Below are 17547 nucleotides of genomic sequence, written 5' to 3' on the forward strand. Positions count from 1 at the left end.
ATAAATTAGCTTCACTGGAGCTGCTTTAAGTGATATTTGACATTAAAAAACTCAAAATGTTAAGGAGCAGCATGCAGCCCCAGGACCTACCATCTCCTTCATCGACCACAGCCTGGATAACCATGGGAAACACACCTCGATCAAGGTCAAAGTTCAGCTTTATGGAGAGAGAGAGTACATATAAAAGTTACAATAGGTGTAAATGCAAAACACGATAGCTTTAGTGTATCTGGCTGTTCTTAGTACACCTCCAAGAACCACTGTTAAAAAAAAAAAAACTCCTTACATCTTCCTCTTTCCAATCACTGAAGTCTATTTTGAAAGACGGCATGGAGAACTGTTGGCTCACTCCTCGCTTGTAATGCACAGTTTCAGAGACCATCGATGGATCTTTTGGGCTGTACCTGTATTACAAAAATAACAAAACACACAAACGAAAGAAGCAGGTTATCATTTAAATGTGAAGACTTTTAAAACATTTTTCTTATCTGTTGTATCCATGGCAACTGCTAGTTGCTAGGGACTCGTCAAATCTATTTTTGTCCGTGTACTGTATGAATTTAATATTTGTTTTGGAATATAAAGTGTTTTGCACTAACCTAATTAATTGCCAACATTTATTAGGTTAGTGCAAAACACTTAATATTCCAATATCCATCCATCCTCCCTAACTGGGATTCGAACCCGCCCAGGAGGTGAACCCTGGGGTTCCACACCAATGACATTGCCTCTGGGCCAAAGCGCCACTAATATTCCAATATATTCCAATATATTCCAATACTGTTGGAGCAGCTAAAAACATACAAGTATCCCATTTTAAATGTGGACTGCATTGATTTAAAGGTGTCTTTAAAAGAGCCAATTGCTAATTATTAATTGTAGTCTCCTCAGTTAGTTCCCTTCAGTCCATCCTTGTGTTCTTGAGGCAGTCATTACAGAAAAACAAGAAATAGTAGAGAGAAAATCTAGAAGCAGTTTAAAGTCTGGCATACAGCATGCTAATGTAATAAAACAAAAAAACAACAACCATTAAATAGAATCTAGAACTGATAAATGCATCTGGCCCTTAAGTTAATTAATCAACCGATTGCTACAGTCTCACCAGAGCTGGTCTTCATTGAAGACTTTAAGTTAAGTAAATAAAATAACAGTAACTGGACGGAAGAGAGATGGACAAAGATCTGACTCTAAAGTGTTTGACTTGAGGCACCAGTCAAACTAGATGCTGACTAAAATGAATTTGAATCCTAAATTCATGTGAATAACTTCTAGTTTCCATGCTAAATATAACAAGACTCATACACATCACCATGTGACCATTCCGACATATAACAAACATTACGATATAACAACACTTACACTGCCATCCCATTGGAGAACTCTTCGAACGCCTGGCAGTAGAGCGTGATGGCCACTCTAGCGTCAGCGTCAAAGGTAAACTCCACACCGTACTGGACCTTTGGTTTTGCACCTTCTTCCACCTGTGCGTCAGAGTCATCTTTATACCTGCAGAATGTAGACAGAGAAATGCATTCATACATCAGAAGGTCTCTTCCTGAACCTATATTGACATCACAATTTTTCGTCAAACCCCAGAGATATTTTTTTCTACAATTAGATTTTGATCATGTTTGTTATACTGTCTTGTATATTGTGTCAAGATTGAAGCATGAGTCATGTGATTGCAGCCATTAATCAAGATGCACCAGCGCAGATATATTTTTTAAGGTGCTTTTTTGCAACTCGTATTTATATTTATGAAAGTGAAAGAATACTGTTGTTTAAGATTGTGTGTGATGTTTTTAATTATAACTTTAAAAATAATAATGAAAAAATATTTAATATATATAAATATTTTTTATTTTTTATGATGAAAAAATATTAAATATATATAAATATTTTTTATCAATTACTAGGCGTAGTCCCAGGTGTTCCCCATGTTTGATTGTGACCCCAAGGTTGAGAAACACTGCTTTAGTGTGACTTCTTTACTGACTTACCTGACCAAACGCAAAGAGTCCTTTCTGATATTGACCAGGCTCCTCAGGGTTTTCACAGGCTCGTGGGGTGCAGGAGTCACATAAGGAAACTAAAAAAAAAAAGAATTATATAACAATGATTAATTCAACCTCGGAGTACTTTTACATATATGGAATAAAAAATATACAATTCTTTCACCTGCACTGGTCTATTTCCCAGGAAATTTAGGTCCGTGTTTTCTCCAAAAAGGTATCCCTCTGGATGTGGTGTGTCAAACTTCTCTCCTCCCATGAAGAAGTGGCTTGCAAAATAGTTCCCTGAGGAAAGAGAGATGAACTTTGTTAATTATAAATTGTGTGCACAATCATTATATTCTATCATATATGTTTAGTTGACAGATTGACAGGTTAAAAGCAATGTTGACGCCTTTTTGGGTTTTGGTTTAACTGAATCCTGCATGTTTGTTCAACTGTGGGTGGTAGTCAGAGCATTCTGCTGCAGCTCTGTGAGCCCTATCCAAAATGAACACCAACACAGGTACAGTATTTTACGGGTAGAACATTTTTATAAAATGCCTTCTTAAGTGATTCCTTCTCTTTTGTCACAGGTCTCTAAAGCAACGAGTACATTCATGAATCTTGTCTGTGCTTTAACTTTTTCTCCTGATTCTGTGTCACCCAACCTGCATCATTTTCAACCAGATTTTAGTATTTACAGTGGTCCCTCTCCTATTGCGGTAGTTGCGTCCCAAGACCCGCAGAGAAAAGGGAAAATATCCAAAGTAGGGGCGAGATAATTATTATATTATTTACATATATATTTACTCTTTACAACCCTCCCCCCCACACAATTATCAACCCTTTCTAGACTGTATTGCAATTTCCCACACAATTTTTTGCACAGTAGAGTTGTAGAATGGAAATATAAGACATACATTTTATGTAAATACATTAAATACACCAGAGCATAAACTTCACAGCAACGCACTGTAGTGGAGATGCTGATCAGCGTGAGGAACAGAAGAGCATACTCAATGCTGTGTTCGATCTCCTCTAGGTAAACAAAGCTACCAGCGATGTCTTTTAGTTTATTTTTTGCTACTGCTTAATTTTTTTAGGTTAAAAAAAAATTTTTTTTAATCATGAAAATAATGAAAATAGCATAAATTCAAAAACGATTTACCACAAAATACCGCAATATAGCGAAACTCTCATGAAATTGGAATATAAAAATCTGCGATGTTGTACTGAGGGAGCGAAAGGAGAACCGCAATACAGAGAGGCAACACTGCATTATCAAGAGAAGGAAAAATAACTTTACTGTCACAGTCCCTGCTCTCATTGTAAAAACTCATATAAAAGAACATTTTGACTAAAGTCCAAGTGACAATAAAAAGTCTGATTCTTTATGGATTACACAATGTGCTCCTCTATCAGAAAAGACAAAAAATACACAGTTCTTTGACTAAATCGTTATTTGTATCTTTTAAAAAGAAAATCTGGTTTACTGGTTGTTAAACAGTGTTATATGTCATTTGGTGCCAGCAAATTAAATTCCAATGACAACAGCATTTATAAAATGTAACTAGGGCTATGTGTTTTTAAATTGTGTAAGTACATTTTTACAGGGACAAACTAATTATTAATATTCGAGTCAACGACCAAACATGAAAAAGACACATTTAGTCTACTACTACGTCTAATACTAAACAGTTTGCAAAGTCTGTAAATAACAATTCGATCCAGAGGGACAACAAAACAATACAGCATTATCTTATTACTGGAGACACTGGTATCTTCCATGTGCACCTTTATAATGCTCTGCTGTTTATTTACCTACAAATGGCATCTGAATTTACAAGACTGACATAACAAATGTTATTTAAGTTAAAAATTGCTTGACAAGCACTTATAATTTGCAAGTCTCTATATTACTGTATAACCTGCATCATTTTCAACCAGATTTTAGTATTTACAGTGGTCCCTCTCCTATTGCGGTAGTTGCGTCCCAAGACCCGCAGCGAAAAGGGAAAATATGCGAAGCAGGGGCGAGATAATTATTATATTATTTACATATATATTTACTCTTTACAACCCTCCCCCCCACACAATTATCAACCCTTTCTAGACTGTATTGCAATTCCACACACAATTATTTGCACAGTAGAATTGTAGAATGGAAATATAAGACATACATTTTATGTAAATACATTAAATACACCAGAGCACGGGAGTGCCAACGCAGATGCAGACCCGGCCGCAGGTGAGCGCAATTGGAGTAATCAAGCCTCTCCTTATTGACTGACCACAGTACAGTAGCGCACATTATTGTAAAGAAAAATTAAGGCTGTTAACTGTCATCTGTGTCAGTGTCTTCATTTGGGCTTCGTAACAGAAGTCTGAGAAGATGGTCAGAGCATTTAGGAAGCATCATAGGGTGCTAAATTAGGGTAAACATTCACCATTACTGTATAGAGACTACCAAGACGAGGAATGCTATTTCCAGTAATATTTCAGGGTTGTATTTAACACAAGAAAAGAAAAGGCTACTGTATACAAAGTCTAACCTTTCCCTATGGTTAAAGAGATTATCATAGTAGTTGTGATTGTCGAAATGACTGCAATACAATGTATTGAATGCAATACCTTTTGGATGTGACGGAAATTTTCCGACTTCGTCGTCTGCGTATTTGCGATAATATAAATCTAACCATGACAACATGTCAATTACTCACCGGATTTCGGAGGAAATCTATAAGCAGAGTTAGCTTGAATGTCGATATCCTCAACACCAGCGATTCTTCGACTCAGGATGGAGCCCATCTTCTCTCTGTCGGGTCACCAAGCTTAGCTACGATTAGCTGTTAGCCACCAGCGAGACAACCTAAAGTCGCGACAGAAGCTCCGACAGAAGCTCCGTTTAGGGGTCACAAAACGTTATAATTAAATTTAAAGCCCAACGAATAACAAACGGTTGGTTTTAATTCGTCATTTTAACTATTTAATCGCTTGAGTCCAAACAAACAAATCGCGACGAAAGAGGAACAGGCCAGTTGTTTTGGTCGAGCTGTGCAAAGGTAGCAGGGAGGGCAGAGGACGTGATTGGCTGTCTCCAAGCATACGCTGAACGCATGCGCTGATAGACCCGCCTAACTCTAATGCTGATTGGTTGTATTACACGTCATGTAATAACTACAACCTATCAACATGCTTTATATCTAACCATAACCCAATCAGCGACATGACAGGATTCCCGTGTAATATTATTCTTAACAAGGTTATATCCAGGGTGTAGGTAGATATTTTACTTTTTATCCGTGTGCTGTCAGGCATACGGAATCATATTATCGAATAGATTAGCCATTCTTATCAGCCCAATGACACAGTCACCACCACTATTGTTTTATTCTAGAAAACAGTGTTTACAGTACGTCTTCCTTTTGCTTTTACTTTCTTTTGCTTTAACTAACGGGGTCACCGTCACCACCTTTACCACTAGTCTTCAGTTTTTCCTTCTGCGTCTTTGACATCCTCCAGGGGTCACCGTCACCACCTTTACCATTTTCCTTCTGCGTCTTTGACATCCTCCGTCCAATAAATCCACCTATAATGTCTCCACCTTGCCACATTTTTGTTTTTAACCTGTTCAAACTGTTTTTGATCAGTACATTTAATTTGCTGTCAATCCCAGCCATAGCAAAAGTGTCAATTTCACATTCAGCTGCCCATCCTGCATTTTTAATAGTGTCTCTGTCAACAAAACATATACCATTACACGTCTCACTACAATCGTGTAATACTTTCTATGAGAATTTGTTCAACAAACAAACAGTGTATTCTACCTTTGAATTTAACCTTGCACTTCCTTAAAATGTTTTTGCAATTCCTCATCATAGCCCCTAGGTGTCAGTAAATATTAAAACAATTCCTTACTATTTTGTTAGAAATAAAAAAAAACGACATGAGTTTCTTACAGAAACTTTTTTTTAAATTCAACCCATTCTACTACTAACTCACAAAATCACTTTTTGTTGAATTAAAAAAAATCTTATTGCACTGTTATTAGGGAAGTGGAAAAATCTCAGCAGACAGGTTGCCCTTCAATTGAGATTTTTCAATTTCAATTAGTTTTTTTTTCCAAGATGAAAAATTTCAAATCAATATTAGATTGATCCTACTGGTATAGGAGGACAAAACGACAACAGAACGAAATTAAGTGTACAATCCAATTCTTCCTGTTAAACCAAACTTATTGAGGTGCAGTTGTCACAGGCCAAGACTACTAGCCCCTTTTTATAGTAGTATACACTTACTGTTTGGATAGTAAATACTATTTGTTCTTTTTTGACAAATACTATATTGGCCCACGATTTGGTATTAGTCTATATTAATAAAATAGCATTCCAGTTACATATTAGTAAACCTTTACATCCCCAAAATACCAAAACCCATGATTAGATTTATATTTAAATTTGGAGTTACATTTTTATAATGTGTACTTAATGTGTCTTATCTTTTATATCGCGGGCTCCACACACCGGAATGGAAAACGAAATTTTACCAAGAAAATACTTAAATATTTTTGGAAAGATAATCGGAAAAAATAGACACTGTGAATATTTTTGTTTAAACAAAAACGAGTATGAACATTTGAAGTAAAACCTAGACCAGTTTGGACGGTTTTCTTTTGTAAATTTACGAGCAGCTAATCTTACTGAGCGGATGTTGATGTTATTAACGTCAAACTAAGTTGAGCTGCACCGAGGAAGCATCGTTGCGTCTCTTCCTTCATTACAGGTCATTTCATTTAATTTAGTTTAACATCTTCAGTGAGAGTAACATAGGCAGTCGCGTTGTTATACATATGCTATTTATTGGATGTCATTAATTTGGTATTTACTTATTACACGCGTATACTTCTTCCAGTTTTATAGTTCATGTGCCTATTTTGGTCATGCTAGCTTTTTAGCCAGCCAACAAGCTAGCAAGCTAAGCTTTAAGCTATTTGAGAACGAGCCTTTTAACATAATACAAACCAGCAAACACTATACTGTTGTTGATTTTATATTAAATATTCATTTAGGTAATTTTCATACACCTGTTAGTCAGCTGAACGAAGTGACGCCCACAGCCTTCCATGCTACAGTTGTTAGCTGTGTACGGTTAGTGTTAGATAACCTAACAATAGCGCTGCTATACTGTAAACATGTTCTAGTTAGACACACAACTGGGTTATTATTGGTCCGTGGTACAAGTAGCTTAAGGATAGATAATCTGGCCAAGGATTCAAGAAATATCTGCCAAGATAGCCTTAGCCGACCTTACGTTTGATTGGTATTGATAAAATATTTTCTTTTTTTTAATTAAGTATTTTGTCAATATAGCGATTTTAAGACGCGCATCAAAACAGTTTTTTAATTTAAAAACAGATTGATTTATATTTTTTTGGAAGGCTGAAAAATATTATTTTTTACGTTTTTGCAAAAATAAAGCCCTTAATAGAAAATAATTTCTTTTTCAGGTTTCTTAAATCGTGACTGGGTCATTATTTTCCAGGTGTAAAAGGTAAATCTTTTGCTTCAATATCCCTGCGGGTAGTGGTGCTTAGGGGTGGCATGTGGTTGGTTGGCATGTGTTTGTTTACTAAGTCATCAATCATTCATTTGCTTAAACAGTTTCATTACAGCCTTTTGTCGTAGTGTAAAGAGTTTTGCATCTAAAATGTTTTTTTTTTTCTTCACTACACAGAGTGAAAGCACAGGAGAGTCGTGCAAGAAGTCGTGTGTTCCGCCCTTCTTCCTACCCAGACATCTGGACAGTATGTCTAATGATCCTCCTCCTCCATATCCAGGGCCCAACGCACCGCCCTTTGATGAGAAGAATGGACAAAGAGGTAATAAAATCGAGTGTGAAAGATTGTAGGAATGTTGATGACCCTGGGGCTTATTCACTCCTTTAACATGAAGAGTTACAAAAATGCAGTTTCTCTTTTTTGGTGATGAATCCCAGATTGAGTACACAGGAGTTAAAACAGAAACACTTTGGAGTTTAGCCATGGTTAAAAATAACATGTTATGCAAAGTTGACTCACACATACTGTGGTATTGCAGGGAAAAGTCAGAAGTATAATGATAGTATAAATATATTTCTTAAATTGGAAAAGTTTGGTGGGCTAAATTAAAATGCTAAACGTGTTACATCTGGCCCCTGAGCCTGTCCTAGGGTATTAAAGATGTGTCTGAGTTGCAGTTGCATCAAGCTTTTACACGCGAGAGGCACATTAATGTTTAATTCCATTACTCTAAATGGCTGTCAAGAAGTTATCATTATAATATGTATGTGTTTGTTGTCTTCTCTCACCAGTTCCCATAACAACTGCTCCTCTACTGGGACAGCCACTGCCTCCAGAATATGGTCCTCCACCTTACGAGGGCCACCAGCCGGGCTTTCTGCCCCCACACGTCCCTGGAGAAGGACCCATGCCAATGCCAATGCCGATGCCTCCACCACCGCAAGGTGTGTCTAGAAAAGTTGATATATGACCAAAATGGATTACCCCGAAATTAGCCGTTAACGAAGCCCATAATGACATTTAGAGAAGCTTGAACATAGAGAACAGAATGACCTGTGCAGATATAACCTGTTAATAAAAAATTGCCAAAAAAATATGGGAATAGATTTTTTTAAAGAAATTTACACAAACATATCTTCACAGTACTTTGAAACGAGCTAAACTTCAACCTGAAACGTACTCAGGAAACGTTTATACAAGAGGGTCAATATCGCAATTTTGTTTTATCCCCAAAAGGTGGCATTTACCCACCACCTCCGGGTCATTATCCTCACCCGATGCCTGGACACATGGGCCCCGGCTCCAGTCACTTTGTTCACATGGGGGGCCACACAGCAACCGTCCTGGCTCCTCCGGGGGGGGCCACCACCGTGACCGTACTGCAGGGGGAAATGTTCCAGACGTCACCTGTGCAGACAGTTTGTCCACACTGTCAGCAGGCGATCGTGACCCGCATCTCTCACGATGTGGGTCTCATGAACACACTCTTCTGCCTCTTCTGTTTCTTCGTTGGGTAAGTAGGGTCACATGCGACGACCGTTTTTTTTTAACGTAGACATTTTCCGTGGTACGCTTGATGACTATTCAAACTGCATTTTGCCACAAAAAATAAAGTAATTGCACAATAACAAGGGAATAACAACATGTGAACCGGACCAGATAAGATTAACACACTTGGTAGCAAATTTCCATTATCATTTTTTATACTTTTTTTCATTTTCAAAATTAGTCAGTGTTTTAAATCTTAAATGAGTTAGAGTAAGTATGTACTGTGCAGTATGCAGTATAATTTTGCTCTACGTTAAGATAAAAACAAGCCGCTGTTTCTATCTACTGTGCACAGTTCTTAGTGAGGCATGCACATTGAAAGGGAACTTTCAAAATATAGAAATACGCTCTCGGGTTTCAAGCTTGAAACCACACACTCAACAGAATAGTTTTACACTGGTTGTAAAAGTGTAGGGCTGCTCTGCTTCAGTATGTAAGACACCTGCAGTGAATATATTTTTATAAAGAACAAAGAGAAGCAAAAAAAATGATTTTTTTTTTTTTTACTTTATCCCTGCTCCTCTTTTTCAGTTGCGACCTGGGCTGCTGCTTGATTCCCTGTCTGATTGACGACCTCAAGGATGTGACACACACCTGCCCCAACTGTAAGGGCTACATTTACACATACAAGCGTATATGCTAACCCACCGACAGCTGTTTGTTGCACAGAGACATGTACGGGCACACACCTATACTCACAGCACCTCAGGCTGCAGGTGATGTCAGGCTCTGATCCCCTCTCCCCCATGCTTCTTTTTTCGCAAGTGTTGTGTAGCCTTCCTCAATCGTAAGTGTAGTTTTATCACGAGTTCGCAGAAAATGAGCCATTTCGGTAATTCTTTTAGAATTGACGTAATAAAAAATGCATTTAAACACAAAAAAACCTCTCGCTGAACTACACAGGGTGCAGGACTCTGATGTGATTATAGGCAGATGATCGTGATCCTACGTGAAGAATGATTTTTTTTTTCTTTCCGTGTCGCATTTGTTAAAAGGATAAGTGAAAACAAACTGTGAAACGGGTCATTATATTTATTCAAAATAATCTGTGCGTATTACGTATGTTACATAATCGTTATTTTCTTATTTTAAATATTGGACTAACTACTCGTGGTCAGTTTATTTTTGTGAAATTCACATTTTGACACTGTTGTTACGTTGTTTTGAATCCTTTGGTTTTGACTGCATTGTGGATGCAAGGAGACGAAGGGCCATTGTATTTTTGCAATGCTAACGTAAGGACTGGTGATAATTGAAGGAAAAAAAAAAAACTAAACGGCATTGAGACTCCTGGGTCTTTTTATTGGGCACTTTTCTTAACAGTAAAAGATTTTCTTCAGGCAAGCTAAAGCAGCCAATCAGATGCAATCTCTGCCGCCTTAGGAAAAGCTGAATTTCGTTCAAGTCGTTTAACCGTGTTGATTTTTTTTTTTTTTAAATGTCTAGAAGTCTCTCAGTACTTAGAATGGACATTAACGTGGTAGAGTTGAAGACGTGCAATTTAATCATTAAACTTTGACCCTCCTGATCCTTACTAAATCCTGTTACCTTTAGTTTTTTTTTTTAAATTATTTGTCATTGTTCAAGATAGGCTTGTTTGATGAAGGAGCTTACACTGTTAACCTGCCGGACTTCATTGACTAATTAACACAGTGTTGATTAATTAAAGACTTCATTACCGTCTGTTCATGCTGTACGTGTTTCTGAGATTAAAGCTAACATTTGCACTTTATGTTGAATTACCCTCTCTTACATATATTTCCCAGCCTTTACTAATCCTTTAAAGAAAAATAAACATGATTTGAAATGTTGTTCAAACCAGTAATGGCAGTAGATGTTTTTTTTTTTTCCTACTGGTGCTGTGTTTGCTTACTGAACTTGAGGATACATGCACCTGCCCTAATTATGTATAGCTTTGTTTAACCCGAGGATACATGCATCCCTAATTATGTATAGCTTTGTTTAACCAGAGATGGCAGAATGGATTGTACAGTGCATGACATCAATAAACATGTTTGCTAAGGTCATGTGTTTCTATGAAGGCTTGGTGTTGTCTGGGATACAGGGATGGTCCCGATGTTTTCCAATTCACAAGGTCAATTTTACACTTAAATTAACGTCCTAATTAACGTTAACACCGGCACTAATCTTCGCCTAAGCCGATGATTGCCAACAGCTTTGCCGCAGCACATTGGTGCATTGTGGAAAAGTATTTAATTTCACTAAATTAAAATATTTTTTTTGCAAAAAATTAGTCATTCTTCGCCAATATGACAGTGAAAAGGAAGACCAATTAAATGTGATTCACAAGGTGGCAGCAGATAGCTATAAACAACTGCTGATGACTGTGCTTCTTCAATTCCTGCAAATATAGATACTGTGTTCAACTAAACAGTCCCAGGTTTCACACCAAGCAAGTAAATTAAAACAAGATCAGTATATTTTAAAACATATATGGCAGTACTTCTCAAAAATATTACATATAAACATGTAAAAAATGTTCTGACGAATAATACCACTAGTATAGTCAAATAGCAGTTAACGGTCATGAACTAGTTAATATTTTCTTTATATTTACCATGTATTAAATATATATTAAAATATACATTATATATATATTTTAGGGGGGGGGTCAGAGGCAGAGAGGATGGGGGGGCATGAAAACATTTCTGTTCAAGGGAGGGGGCATGACAAAATAATTGAGAACCGCTGCTTTTAGGCCACTTGTTTGGTGGTGCACCACAGGAATTTTCAAAATTAAGTATTTGCTTAGCTCAATAACAGGTTCGAAACACTCGTCTAAGCCTTACACTCTCACGACATTGACCACAACAACTACACAGGAACAATCTGTCGGAATCTTTCTGTCACAAAATATGGAAAGGAGGCGCAATTACTAGGTTTATTTATCAAACAGCTGCTCGTCTCCTTACTAGGTTTATTTATCAAACAGCTGCTCAGATCCTTTGCATTTGCTTAAGCACATGTTTGGATGTCTTGAAAGCTTCTGGTTCTAATGCAACGCACTACTAATTTCGTTTGGATATAAACGATAACTAAGCTTGCTCTGTTCAGTTTGAAAACACTTATGACGCCAAAAAGGACCAAGGCATTATTTACAAATACGCATTAGTCCCAGTGTGTAACTTTGAGGATTGATTATTAGCAGGAACATAATAAACAATAAGAATTGCTGTGATATGAATATCGTGTGTTTGTTTGCTAAGGATAGTAATTGAAACTACATTTAAATTTTAGCATTCGCATTTCTCAGTATGTTTACAGCCGAGCACTGCCATTTTTAATCCCACAATATTGTTCTTTGAAAAATCCAACGAAAAGACTTGTACAGCGCTATTGTTTTTTGTTAAGGTCAACATTTATCTTGACTTCACTGTGAATCCTATATTCTGTCTGTCTTTAACATCCTGTAATTTTTAAAATACTTCATATGCCATAGAACTGGAATAGAGATTGAACATACAAGTTTGACACTGTGACTTCAATGTAATTATTCTGCTATTGTTAATAGTCAAACTGTACTGTTTTTCTTAGTCGATTCAACCGGGTCAAAATCCATGTAAACCCATTTTCTGTACTAACCACGTTACCAGCAGTAACATGATAACGCAAGGAGACAAGTTTTGCTTAAGTCTTCACAGACGGACGGAGAAGACACATTATTGTGCATACGATGGAATATTATCCAATTTCGTTTATATGGTCTGATAAATACTATTTTCTATCTCATGTAATTGTTTTTGTTTGTCTACACCACAGGCATAACACTTAAATACTCAACAGGTGGCTATAAAAACATTCAAAAAAGACTCGTCAACTTATTTAAAAGCATTAAATATGGCCTCATAAAAACTTAAATAAAAACCTCTTGTTTGAAAATGACCTGAAAGAAATACTCATTGTGGATCTTAAAACAGCCATCTAATTTAAAGTATGCTCTCGCCTTTTATTTACATTTTATATACATTTACTTTTCCCCGACAAAAATTCTAGTCTAGTGTTCAGTTTGGTCAATTTTCGCATTACATTTTTGACTATTTTCTTACAACTTAAAAACGTCTGACCATGTTTGTGCAAAAAAAAAGACATTTCTTCAGGCATTTTTGGGACAGTGGAGGTGAGATGGACCAAATATTTCCCCCAGGATGACCAGTAAGCATAACAAACCCATAAAATGAAGGCAATGTTTACTAGCCACTGGATCAAGTCATATATGCTTTGATTGGATTTTCTTTCTTTTTTTTTAAATAATGTTTGAAAATTACTGCTGTATTTACCACATCTCCAAATATTTTAGTCTCTCCAGCGGTGACCGCACTGGGCGTTACAGCATTTGTAGAAGGTGGTCATGGGTTCATCGGCCGATCTGGTCTGAATCTGCATGAAATATGCCCGAGGATGCTCACATTTGGGACAAGTTTCTACAATAACAAATAAAGACAAAAAGTTAAAGCACAAATACGTTATGGGTTTTGACATTCACACAAGAAAGTCTTGTACATCACCTATCTTTAGGGGGTCATTGAATATTGTTTTGTTATTAAATGTATTTCCCTGACTAATCATTTGAACCCTGTGCTAATCCGAATTAAAAGTCATTAGAACTCCACTAGTGCTTTAAAAGAAATGATAGAGGTATTTAAAAACATTTGGTAACATTTTATTAACACAGCACACTGTACAACTTGTGGGTGAAAACAATGTGTTTATACCAAAGTGGACATTAAGGTAGCAACCATCTAAATAACAGTAGCTGGTAAATGTAAGTGCAGATGTAAACTATGCTTATTATACTTAAATTTATTTGGAAGTTTACTTATTTATAAGAATGTAAGAATAATAAAAGGTCACAGTGTTCCAGGCAAAGAAAAAAACAAAACATTAATGCAGTTTAACGTCACTTACCTGCCGTCGAATCCACATTTTCCCAAGCTGCTGCGCCACCAAGAACATCATCCACTTCTTTTAACTTGGGATATTTTCTGTTATTTACCTGGAGGCGGGAACATAAAACAAACAAAGTGGTTACAATCTCTCCACTTCTAATGTAAATTGGTAAAAACACTATTTGTTCTTACCTTTCTCGTGATGTTGTGCACATACGGACAAGTGTTACAGGCGAACCTCATGCACTTTTGTCCTTCCTCCACAATTAACACGTTTCCACACGTTGGACAGAAAAGAAGCATTTTTATCCGAGACGTGTATATATATCTCGTTGTACTTAAATATATTTTTTATGCATACAATATATAACATATGCGGAATTTTACAAAGACAGCAAACAGGTTTAAGCTTTCGGCTCTTTAGAAACGTGACGGGTACCGGAAGTGACGGGAGTTTGTCCTTATACAGCTCGACTGGAAACAAATTGTATAGAATAGAAATGTGTAGTTGGGTTTAAAAATATACTACTGGTGTTATATTAACACTCAAAAATGTTATTTTTAAAAACAATGAAACCAACAATAATTTTAATCACTTATAAGTTATTAGTTATAGTAATATTAGCGTTGTAATCACTCGTGCAGAGCAACGCTTTCTTGTCGGAAAACAAATAGCGTGGGACAAGGTTTATACTGCCCTGTTTTTGGTTTTCACAATAATTTTGTGTGCAACGTATTTATTTTATTGTTGTTTTAAAGTAAAGCCAAGTAGATTGTGATATTTTTAAACATTAACCTCCAGTTTTTTCTCCGTATTTTAAAATGAAACCAACATATGCAAATATAACGATTGTAGAAGCAAACCACTCGTAGTTAGTGGATATGGAGGAGCAGGGTCAAAACATTTCTGCAATTTCTGCTGCTGCTGCGGAAGAAGGAGCTCCGTCTGTGAAGGAGGAGAAAGAGGAGTTTGATGAGCATGATTACAGAGATGAGGCCGAGGAGGAAGACGAGGAGACCCTTCCTCACTCTGAAATCCTGGATATCTTTGAGGAAGGGCTCGCTCAAATTGTGCAGGACCCTTTACTCTGTGACCTACCAATTCAAGTAAACAGGCTTTACAAGCACAATACATCGTATTTAAATTGAGACATATTGACACACAGATTTATATTTTCCGGTTTGTACTAAAACGCTTTTGTTTTTCAGGTGACTTTGGAAGAGGTCAATTCTCAAATAGCTCTGGAGTATGGACAGGCGATGACAGTCAGGGTGGTGAAGGGGGACAATGAAGTGATGCGTAAGTGTGGCCATTGTGTGTACATATTTATTATTAGCAAATATGTCCCAGCATTCTAGAACAACCCTTAGTGAGAGACTTATTGTATGTGCTGTATATACATTATTTTTAATATTAGAAATCTCTGTCTGTCCCAGCCATAGTGGTGGTGCAAAATGCATCTGTCCTTGACCTGAAGAAGGCCATTAGTAGATTTATTGAACTGAAACAGCAACGTGAAGGAGGAGTGAGGCCCATCAGCTGGTAAATACACATCATTTGAACATGAAAACTATTTTTTAATGCTATGTTATGTGTTTTGTTTTGGGGTTTTTTTCAGGCCAGCTACTTGATCTTTAACATCCTCAGTTTAGGTTTAAATATTTCCAACAGCAGTTTTTCAACCAAGAGAATTATTTCTTTGTACAATTCTCAGGGATATCTTTACCACCAGCCTTTTTCTTTATCACAACTAGAGACTGAATTTCAAATTTTAGTTTACAGTGTTTTCAGTTTTTAGGAAACTCTTGAACAGGTGCCATTAAAATGCGACTTTTACTCCAATTTCAAAATGGTTGAAAAACCAGAAAATGTAAAACAGCGAAACTCTCGATGACAATATAATCAATTTGATAAAGTTGTTCAAACCTGTTTGTTTTTATTTAACAGGAAATATGTGTGGAGAACGTACATTCTTGCATTTCAAGGAGAAAGGCTTGAAGATGACAAGACTAGGCTGAAAGAGTAAGTGTATGAACTCTTTTACGGGGTGCGGTAAGGTGCCGTGGAAGGCATCCAATGGAATGTGGCACGCTGGACATAAGTGCACCACTGCTGTAATGCTTGAATGATAACAAGCCTCCAGTCACTAGGTGGCAGCAACTCATACAGTCATTTGTACAGATAAAAATATACATTATCAGGTTCTCAATAGTATTTCAATTTGGTCATGAACTAGTTATTATCTTCTTATTTACCATGTATTAAATATATATTTTGTTTTTTACATTTTCAGCTACGGAATAAGGAACAGAGACGAAGTGACTTTCATGAAGAGGCTGAGGAAAAAGTGACGACAACGACGATTCCAGTCGCCCTCGTTCTGTTGCTCCGACTTTTTCCAACTTATATGAATAATTTTATAAGTGAATAATTTCACCTACAAAATTGCTCTATGGTCATAATACAAGCGATATAATGTGTACATATTGGCAGGATGTCTGTGTAGTACATGTGATTAACTGCAGGTAGAGGGTTTTATTTATTTTTTTTTTACAAATTCAAAATAAATGTCTGGTGACATGGACGTGTGTTTCAATTAAACTTACATAACGTGCAAAAGGCTCTATTGTCAAGAGAGCAGTCGTACGTGGCTCATTTGAATATTTCCTGGTAGAAGTGAACAGTAGATGCACAGTTACTTTGTTTACCTCGTTTGAATGTGACTGGAATAGGACACTCTGGGAGCGTTCAAGGCAGTAAGGTAATGTGCAGAACCTCTTTAATATAATAACATGGAATAGATACAGAAAAATAATTACAATAATTATAGTAATAATTTGAAAGTGAGCTTGTGGAAGCAGAGGGTTATTGACTGAAAGTACAGTTTACATTTGAATTTTGTGACTTCAGATGTACTGATCCAAGGATCTTGATTTTTTTTTTGGCTTGAAATTAAGTTTATGTTCATACGTAATATATACGTACATTTATTCTATATTCCCTAAGTTTTGCTTTCTACAGTTGTCAAAGGTGCATAGACACAGTGACTTCACAGGCATGTTTTCAAGGTGTGGCAAATGAACATGGGGAAATAAAATGATAAGGCTGACATGAATTCGTAGATAAAGTCCGTAAAAAATAAATACAAACTGTACCTTATCGTTGACCAGTCAGTGACCTGAGCTTCTTTCACTGCAGTGAGATAGTCCCGTCTGTGTTCTTTACGTAGAGATCACTCCATGTTGTTTCTTGTCTCTGTATGTTGAAAATACAAACATGGTTTCAGTGCTTTTTTTGGGCACATTTCATGTTTAATTATAGTCTTTATTGTCATTGTAACCCATCACCAAAGTGAACCTTCCGGACACAAGTCCGCTTCCTTAACCACTAAGTCACCAGTTCAACCTTTTGTTGACTTAAGATCAGTGGTTTGCAACTGTGCCCTTCCAATAATATCTCGAATATCTCGAATATTTTCGGGGAGGAAACGCTTGACCAACATGAACCCACATGTTAATAACAGACAGATTAGTCGATCTA

General features: G+C 36.7%; 4 protein-coding genes and 1 long non-coding RNA gene across 6 annotated transcripts in view; 3 read left to right on the forward strand and 2 right to left on the reverse strand.

The window, feature by feature from the left end:
- Positions 1 to 5464, reverse strand: part of LOC103392781 (probable E3 ubiquitin-protein ligase MGRN1) — a 17707-nt gene extending 12243 nt beyond the window's left edge. The window contains exons 1-6 of the mRNA XM_025064514.1: positions 4715 to 5464; positions 2179 to 2297; positions 2001 to 2089; positions 1360 to 1506; positions 287 to 404; positions 35 to 157 (exon numbers count right to left, since the gene is read on the reverse strand). Coding sequence (XP_024920282.1) covers positions 35 to 157; positions 287 to 404; positions 1360 to 1506; positions 2001 to 2089; positions 2179 to 2297; positions 4715 to 4802 — 684 coding nt within the window. The 5' untranslated portion in view covers positions 4803 to 5464. The remainder of the gene's footprint in view (positions 1 to 34; positions 158 to 286; positions 405 to 1359; positions 1507 to 2000; positions 2090 to 2178; positions 2298 to 4714) is intronic.
- A 1160-nt stretch (positions 5465 to 6624) lies between these two features.
- On the forward strand, positions 6625 to 10917 carry cdip1 (cell death-inducing p53 target 1). Of its 2 annotated transcripts, XM_008329482.3 has the most exons (6): positions 6625 to 6776; positions 7501 to 7544; positions 7728 to 7872; positions 8343 to 8495; positions 8788 to 9064; positions 9631 to 10917. In XM_008329482.3, exons 3-6 carry the CDS (start codon positions 7800 to 7802, stop codon positions 9740 to 9742), a joined length of 615 nt encoding a protein of 204 aa, XP_008327704.1. In that variant the 5' UTR covers positions 6625 to 6776; positions 7501 to 7544; positions 7728 to 7799; the 3' UTR covers positions 9743 to 10917. The 2 variants fall into 2 exon arrangements, with proteins under 2 accessions (XP_008327704.1, XP_016896346.1); XM_017040857.2 differs by lacking the exon at positions 7501 to 7544 and having other exon boundaries at positions 6702 to 6776.
- Positions 10918 to 11460: 543 nt separating this feature from the next.
- LOC107989863 (uncharacterized) lies at positions 11461 to 13204 on the forward strand. Its single transcript, XR_001761382.2, has 2 exons — positions 11461 to 11999; positions 12036 to 13204. It is a non-coding gene; the product is annotated as an uncharacterized LOC107989863 (long non-coding RNA).
- On the reverse strand, positions 13041 to 14424 carry polr3k (polymerase (RNA) III (DNA directed) polypeptide K). Its single transcript, XM_008329483.3, has 3 exons — positions 14199 to 14424; positions 14026 to 14113; positions 13041 to 13541 (listed from the first exon to the last, which is right to left on the reverse strand). Exons 1-3 carry the CDS (start codon positions 14307 to 14309, stop codon positions 13414 to 13416), a joined length of 327 nt encoding a protein of 108 aa, XP_008327705.1. The 5' UTR covers positions 14310 to 14424; the 3' UTR covers positions 13041 to 13413.
- Positions 14425 to 14847: 423 nt separating this feature from the next.
- Positions 14848 to 16589, forward strand: snrnp25 (small nuclear ribonucleoprotein 25). Its single transcript, XM_008329485.3, has 5 exons — positions 14848 to 15113; positions 15216 to 15306; positions 15444 to 15549; positions 15955 to 16029; positions 16301 to 16589. The coding sequence occupies exons 1-5, from the start codon at positions 14889 to 14891 to the stop codon at positions 16356 to 16358; spliced, it is 555 nt and encodes a 184-aa protein (XP_008327707.1). The 5' UTR covers positions 14848 to 14888; the 3' UTR covers positions 16359 to 16589.
- The last annotated feature ends 958 nt before the right edge of the window (positions 16590 to 17547 follow it).

The sequence above is a fragment of the Cynoglossus semilaevis genome, chromosome 17, assembly GCF_000523025.1.
Source record: "Cynoglossus semilaevis isolate Cse_v1.0 chromosome 17, Cse_v1.0, whole genome shotgun sequence".
NCBI lineage: Eukaryota > Metazoa > Chordata > Actinopteri > Pleuronectiformes > Cynoglossidae > Cynoglossus > Cynoglossus semilaevis.

Bases quoted from the DNA above. Each gene is read 5' to 3' on its own strand.
- snrnp25 (XM_008329485.3), top strand. From the start codon at position 14,889: ATGGAGGAGCAGGGTCAAAACATTTCTGCAATTTCTGCTGCTGCTGCG. The intron at 15,114-15,215 runs GTAAACAGGCTT...TTTGTTTTTCAG, and splicing joins TCTGTGACCTACCAATTCAA to GTGACTTTGGAAGAGGTCAA. The intron at 15,307-15,443 runs GTAAGTGTGGCC...TGTCTGTCCCAG, and splicing joins GGGGGACAATGAAGTGATGC to CCATAGTGGTGGTGCAAAAT.
- polr3k (XM_008329483.3), bottom strand. From the start codon at position 14,309: ATGCTTCTTTTCTGTCCAACGTGTGGAAACGTGTTAATTGTGGAGGAA. The intron at 14,114-14,198 runs GTAAGAACAAAT...TCCCGCCTCCAG, and splicing joins TGCACAACATCACGAGAAAG to GTAAATAACAGAAAATATCC. The intron at 13,542-14,025 runs GTAAGTGACGTT...TTGTTATTGTAG, and splicing joins AAATGTGGATTCGACGGCAG to AAACTTGTCCCAAATGTGAG.
- cdip1 (XM_008329482.3), top strand. From the start codon at position 7,800: ATGTCTAATGATCCTCCTCCTCCATATCCAGGGCCCAACGCACCGCCC. The intron at 7,873-8,342 runs GTAATAAAATCG...TTCTCTCACCAG, and splicing joins TGAGAAGAATGGACAAAGAG to TTCCCATAACAACTGCTCCT. The intron at 8,496-8,787 runs GTGTGTCTAGAA...TATCCCCAAAAG, and splicing joins GATGCCTCCACCACCGCAAG to GTGGCATTTACCCACCACCT.